This window comes from Cajanus cajan, chromosome 1 (assembly GCF_000230855.2).
Source record: "Cajanus cajan strain Asha chromosome 1, NIPB_CcT2T_4, whole genome shotgun sequence".
Classification (NCBI taxonomy): Eukaryota; Viridiplantae; Streptophyta; class Magnoliopsida; order Fabales; family Fabaceae; genus Cajanus; species Cajanus cajan.
The window spans coordinates 40074445-40079958 of record NC_138517.1 but is presented as its reverse complement, the minus strand read 5'-3'; the positions used below and the strand labels follow the sequence as shown (position 1 = coordinate 40079958).

The window sequence follows — 5514 nt, the reverse complement described above, 5'->3', positions numbered from 1 at the left end:
TAATAGATTTTGTTCATTATTAATTATATTTATTGACTTTATCAACTTATGAAATAATTGGTATACAAAATTTGATTAAATATCATTAGTTAAAGATGTAGTTAGTAACCTATCGTGGCTTAACTGTTATAAGTTTTCAAATAGTTCTTCGTATACCACATTCTTGGTTGAAGTTCTAACCTTCTGATCATCATCATCATCATCATTAGAAACAGTTACAAAGTTGGCCATGAGTGAAAACTAGTCGAGGAAAAAACTACCCAACCTTAGAAAGTGTTTTTCCTTAACTCTTGTTAATTGTCATGGCAAAACATAGGCAAATAAGGAATTGTCTTCGTTGAAATTTAAATGGGAATCTAGGATCTGACGGTACCAAATCCATCCTTGCAAGAATAGTTTTACTAATATTGGTTCCAGTGATAGTTGTAGTTGTGATAACATTTTGCCCAAATTTGTCACTTGTAAACCTGTTCCATTACACAAACCATTTGATTGATCCAAATTTCTTAAAAGCATGATAGATACTTTAACCTTTAGTCTTAATTGATGATTTGGAATCCTAGAACACTTGATCTTGTTCAAGAATTCAATTGTAAACCGTTCACCTTGAATATCACTTTCTTCATCTAATTGGCAAGTTGTGTCAAAACTGAAATAAACTTTTTCATCTCGAAGAATTAAAGACAACATGAATTCATTAACTTCTTCAAACGAATCTATTGTTGGAACTAAAATAACCTACTCTTAAAAAAAAGGAAGGATCCTTCGTATTTTCTAATATATTTGGATAAACAAAATCAACCAATGATAATAAAAGATTATCAATTTGTTGAATTAATAATTCATCAAATATATCAAACTCACCTTCACCATTTTCATTTAGGTTCATATCACCATTTCCAATATAAAGTATCCAATCAACAAATTTATATATTTGAGGATAAATTTTTAGGGTTTGTAGTTCTCCCTTAAAGTAATTGTAGATTTTATGAAGTTTCTTTTAAAAAAATGATTAAAATAATTATTTAATGTAATATATATATAAAAAAAAAAAAACTGGTTGCTAGGAATGAGTTGACGAAGTAGTGTTTATTTTGAGGTTTTGCCGCAGATAATAAATGTTAAAATTTAATATGCTATGAATAGTTGCTAGGACGGTTTTATGGAGTTTATTTTATTTTATTTTTAAAAACAACCAAATCGTAGATGAGATAATTTGAAAAAAAAAAATATATATATATATATATATATGAGTTAATTATAAAGTTTTTTTACACTGACAATTAATTATATCTCTTAATTGTGTCATGTCACTGTAAACACATTTACTTTTAACAGTGACATGACACTATTAAGAGATATAATTGGTTGTCAGTGTAAAAAAGCTTTACACTGGTAGTATATAGATGATTAACTATATATATATATATATATATATATATATATATATATATATATATATATATATATATATATATATATATATATATATATATATATTGGGCTTGGATCGTACGTAAATGGCTTTTAAATTTTTTTAACTTCAGATTATGGTGTTCTATTTTTTTTTTCAACCCAAAACATCCATAGTATTATTTTAATGAAACATTCTATAAATGGTTAGTCTGCAAAAGTTGTTTTCTTTAGTTTGTTACTGTAGCGACACGTGTGAAAATTGGTGGAGTGTACTTCCTCCACTTGTTTATATCATAGATTTGTTTAAGAGTTTCTTGGTAAATGAATTTTCCCCAAGCATGTTTTTTTTTTCTTCGAGCAATCATGGCAATTTAACCTAGATTTGTTATTTTGTTTCCTTACATCTTTATTATTTGGGTTTAAAAAAAGTAATAAGAACCTACTACTAATATTTTCCAAGAAACTGAATGACAGACAGACATTGAGCGTTTTAAATGAAAATCCAAAATATCAATTAGAGTATGCAGATATTGAATTAGATTATATTTGAAAAAAAAAAAAAAAAAAGCCTATTCTATCTTTACAAGTTTTTCTTTTTCACCATTTAACTAGTCTGGTTTTAAATTCAAATTTAATTCAATAAAGTATATTTTAAAGCAATTTAAATTGTACCAAGTGCCGGTGGGTCCCACTATAAAATGCTCCACGCTCCATAGATGAGATTGAGAGTACATACAAGTGAGAAATTATCAAGTTGAGAAAAATGCCATTATGATTTTTTTTTTCTTTCTTTTTTGATGCATACTTGCACTAAGATATTCCATAGCTGAAAGTTAAGAATATTGAGATACTGACTCTTTTAAGAGACCTCTTTTAACATGTTTTTCCACACGCACTGGTCTATCCAAATGAAAGGAAATTGGTTGGGATGTTACTTTAATGGATTGTCCTTTGGATTTCAGCTTGTAACTTTTGAAATCTATTCACAACCTACGTTTGTTATGTTTTTTTTTTTTTTTTAAATTACGAAATGCTGAACCTTGGATTCAATATTTATAATTCTAAATGAGTGTTAATAAACTGGTTTAATTTAATGTAAACTACAGTTTTCTTCTTGATAAATGAACTCTATTGCTCATGGTTGAGTTGTGGATTTGGATTTTCCTTTTGAGAGATGATGACTCGAGAAATTTTTTCTTTTGTCTGCATTTATCTATTGTGTAGTTTAGTCCTCATGTTCAGGTCTCTGTGGTGATTATCCTATATTAGTCTCATCTACATATAATTGGGAAAAAAAAAAAAAAACAATAGAAAAGGACATAAAAGTAGAAAAAAAATGCAAATCTTTCCCGTATCCATGCTTAATTGACATTTTACACATCATTATATAAAATTATTCTGATATGTTATGAAGTAAATTACACTAATAAGATTGCACATGACTTGTTATTTATTTAACATTTACAACAATATCCCTTATAGGAGATATTGTGCAATGTTTTTCAAACTATTAATGAAGTTAATGTCATGTCTAAGACATCTTAGTTTTACAAGCCTGTGTTACATACAGTCTACGAAGTTGCATGATAAATTGCAGGTTAGTAATTGGTAGCAATTGAAATCTATGGATTTGTCATCACGGATCCATTAAGGTTTGTGTGTTAGCTGAAGTCAGATTAAGGTTGAGAAAGAATAGAGGGTGATGTGAAAATAAAGGACATAACAACATTAATTTGATTACAGAAACATGAGGCACTAAATTTTACAGTTCCACTTTACAGGGCACCAATGTTCTTAAGACCAAGAACAACCCCAACCCCAATGATGTGACCAACAGTTCCACAGGCCAAGGTGTCAGCAAGGGTGAAGCCAGCAGGGTCACCAGTCTGCAACCCTGAGTCCCTCACCTCCAGCTTTAGCCCGGCAGTTGCTTTCCTGTTTGCTGATGGAGCCAATCCAAACCTTCCAGCAAACAGCATCAGGGTTGTAGAAGCCACCATAATCTGCCAACATGTTAACATATAATTAGCTACAAACTAAGTATCCTTTAGTTTAGAAGTGATTGTGAGAGTTTATTTTTACTGAAAATAAAGAAATTTTTATAAAGGATTTCTCAAAAACACTTATGAATTTATATCTGAACAAACTTTATACAAGAAAATAAGATAAACTGAGTTAAGCTTTTCCTGGAAGATAAAATAAACATGTGGATAAGATCATGAAAACTAGTTTTAACTTTTGTGTCAGTTAATTTTACTCATAAAAAAAGCTTAATTCATTTAACTTGTGAACAATTTCTTTTCCTTTGAGTATTTAGTGAGAAGTTCATCTTAATAGAACCAAATTAAAGTGTTTTCGAAAGATTTACTTTCTTCAATGAACCTATAACCAACTTTCATGAATTCCAATAAACATGAATACATGTTATCCCTCACTTTTTTGCCATGGTAACTGAACTGGAAACTTGATGACCTAATTCACAAGATTGTTGCATGTATAAACAAGATTTTCTCATGTACCCCTCTAAAAAAAATTGAAACACTATTTATTGTGCTCCCTAAAGTCAGATGAAACAACAAAAGGAGCAATTAAGCTTTGAAATGAGCCAAACTCTTGAGATCCTACCAGATTAGTGGATGAACCAATGAAGTCACATCGAGCTCCCAAAGCACCCTTCCCCTTGCGCCTCATGGGTTGAACAGCAACCTGTCCAATGAAGAATAATGAACAAAACCAAGTTACCACAATTACATTTCAAATATAAGCAATAGACATGTTGAAGTGTGTTTTTTTTTTTTTCTTTTTCTTGCCATTAGGATCTTCCAATCTACTAGACTAAAAGAGTAATCTCATTAACCCGAAAGGTGTAAAAAGGTGTAAAATGGTTAAAGTATAAGATCATGATCAAACTTTGTGTCTATCTTAGCTTAAGAGAGACACATTATGCTAAAAATAATTAAAAAAAAATAAAAGGGCATGCTAAATATGTAAATTTAAAGGGATTCTAACCAAATTCTGCACAGGGGCAGCTGAGAATTGGGGTCTAAGACCAGTGAATTGGGGGAGAGTGGTCATCACAGTGGTTGCCATTTGTTAAAACTCAAAAGAGGAAATGAAAATGTGTTTGGTCTCTCTAAGCTCTCTTTTTTGTTTGAAATGTTTTCTGGGTTGCTCAAGGGATTTGATGTAACTTGCAAGCGTATCTAATGGCAACCACATGAACAATTTGTGGCCTCAGAAGGCTAATATGAGATGGCCAAAGATTCGTGACTCTGACGTGGCATTATCTGATTTGGGGGAATGGATAATGGATAATGTCTTAGCTGCCAGGTTGCTTCATATCTCATGTACTATTGGATCATCTCAGAAGGATTTAGGATCTCTTCATTCTAAATTTTTCAACATTTCCTTATTCTCAAATCTTTATTCTTTGCTAAATCTTAATATTAAAAATGCTGAATTCATTCTTTCGGTAAATAAATTCGAACCTCGGGCAATTTTTTTTTTAGTCTGAAAACACAAGTTTTAACTTTGATTATCCCTCCCATTTTGATTATAAGTAACAAACAAAAAAAAAATATGTTTACATTAATTAAGAAATGTAATTTACATCATTTGATTTTGTTAATTTTATCTAAAACAATAACTTATTATCTTAAAATATATTTTCTTTTAAGAATTGAAAGGAACATAAAAAATATAATCTCAATTAAATGATAGAGTATTTTAGAGATAAGAGTATTAAATAGAATGAAATTAGTTAAGATTTGTTCATGTTTGATACCACCAAACATAGAATTTTTGGTGTTTATGCAATATGTAGATATAAGATTCAAATATTTAATTTACGAATATTAAAAAAAGTACTTATAGCATCCCAAATTTTTTACTAGTATAATAGTTAATTATTATTTATTTTTATATTTATGGGGGTTATTTACTTATAGATATTTTAATGGGTTTTAAAGGATGTTTTAAATGTTTTTAATAATTATTAGTATTTTAATAATAAATTTATGAAAATTATTTTTGGATAATATTTTGATTTTTAAGTAGCCCAGAACGGGCCGTTCTCAAACTGGAACGAGCCGTTCCAAA

The 5514-nt window shown here is 29.3% G+C and overlaps 1 protein-coding gene across 1 annotated transcript; it reads right to left on the bottom strand.

Moving 5' to 3' along the window:
* Window positions 1–3121: 3121 nt before the first annotated feature.
* On the bottom strand, window positions 3122–4643 carry PSAK (photosystem I subunit K). The gene is made up of 3 exons (XM_020371140.3): window positions 4426–4643; window positions 4042–4122; window positions 3122–3419 (listed from the first exon to the last, which is right to left on the bottom strand). Exons 1-3 carry the CDS (start codon window positions 4504–4506, stop codon window positions 3192–3194), a joined length of 390 nt encoding a protein of 129 aa, XP_020226729.1. The 5' UTR covers window positions 4507–4643; the 3' UTR covers window positions 3122–3191.
* Between the last annotated feature and the right edge of the window lie 871 nt (window positions 4644–5514).

Excerpts from the sequence above, each read along its gene's own strand:
- PSAK (XM_020371140.3), bottom strand. The coding sequence starts at position 4,506 with ATGGCAACCACTGTGATGACCACTCTCCCCCAATTCACTGGTCTTAGA. Across the intron at positions 4,123-4,425 it reads CTGCCCCTGTGCAGAATTTG|GTTGCTGTTCAACCCATGAG; the intron begins GTTAGAATCCCT and ends TTCATTGGACAG. Across the intron at positions 3,420-4,041 it reads TTGGTTCATCCACTAATCTG|ATTATGGTGGCTTCTACAAC; the intron begins GTAGGATCTCAA and ends ACATGTTGGCAG.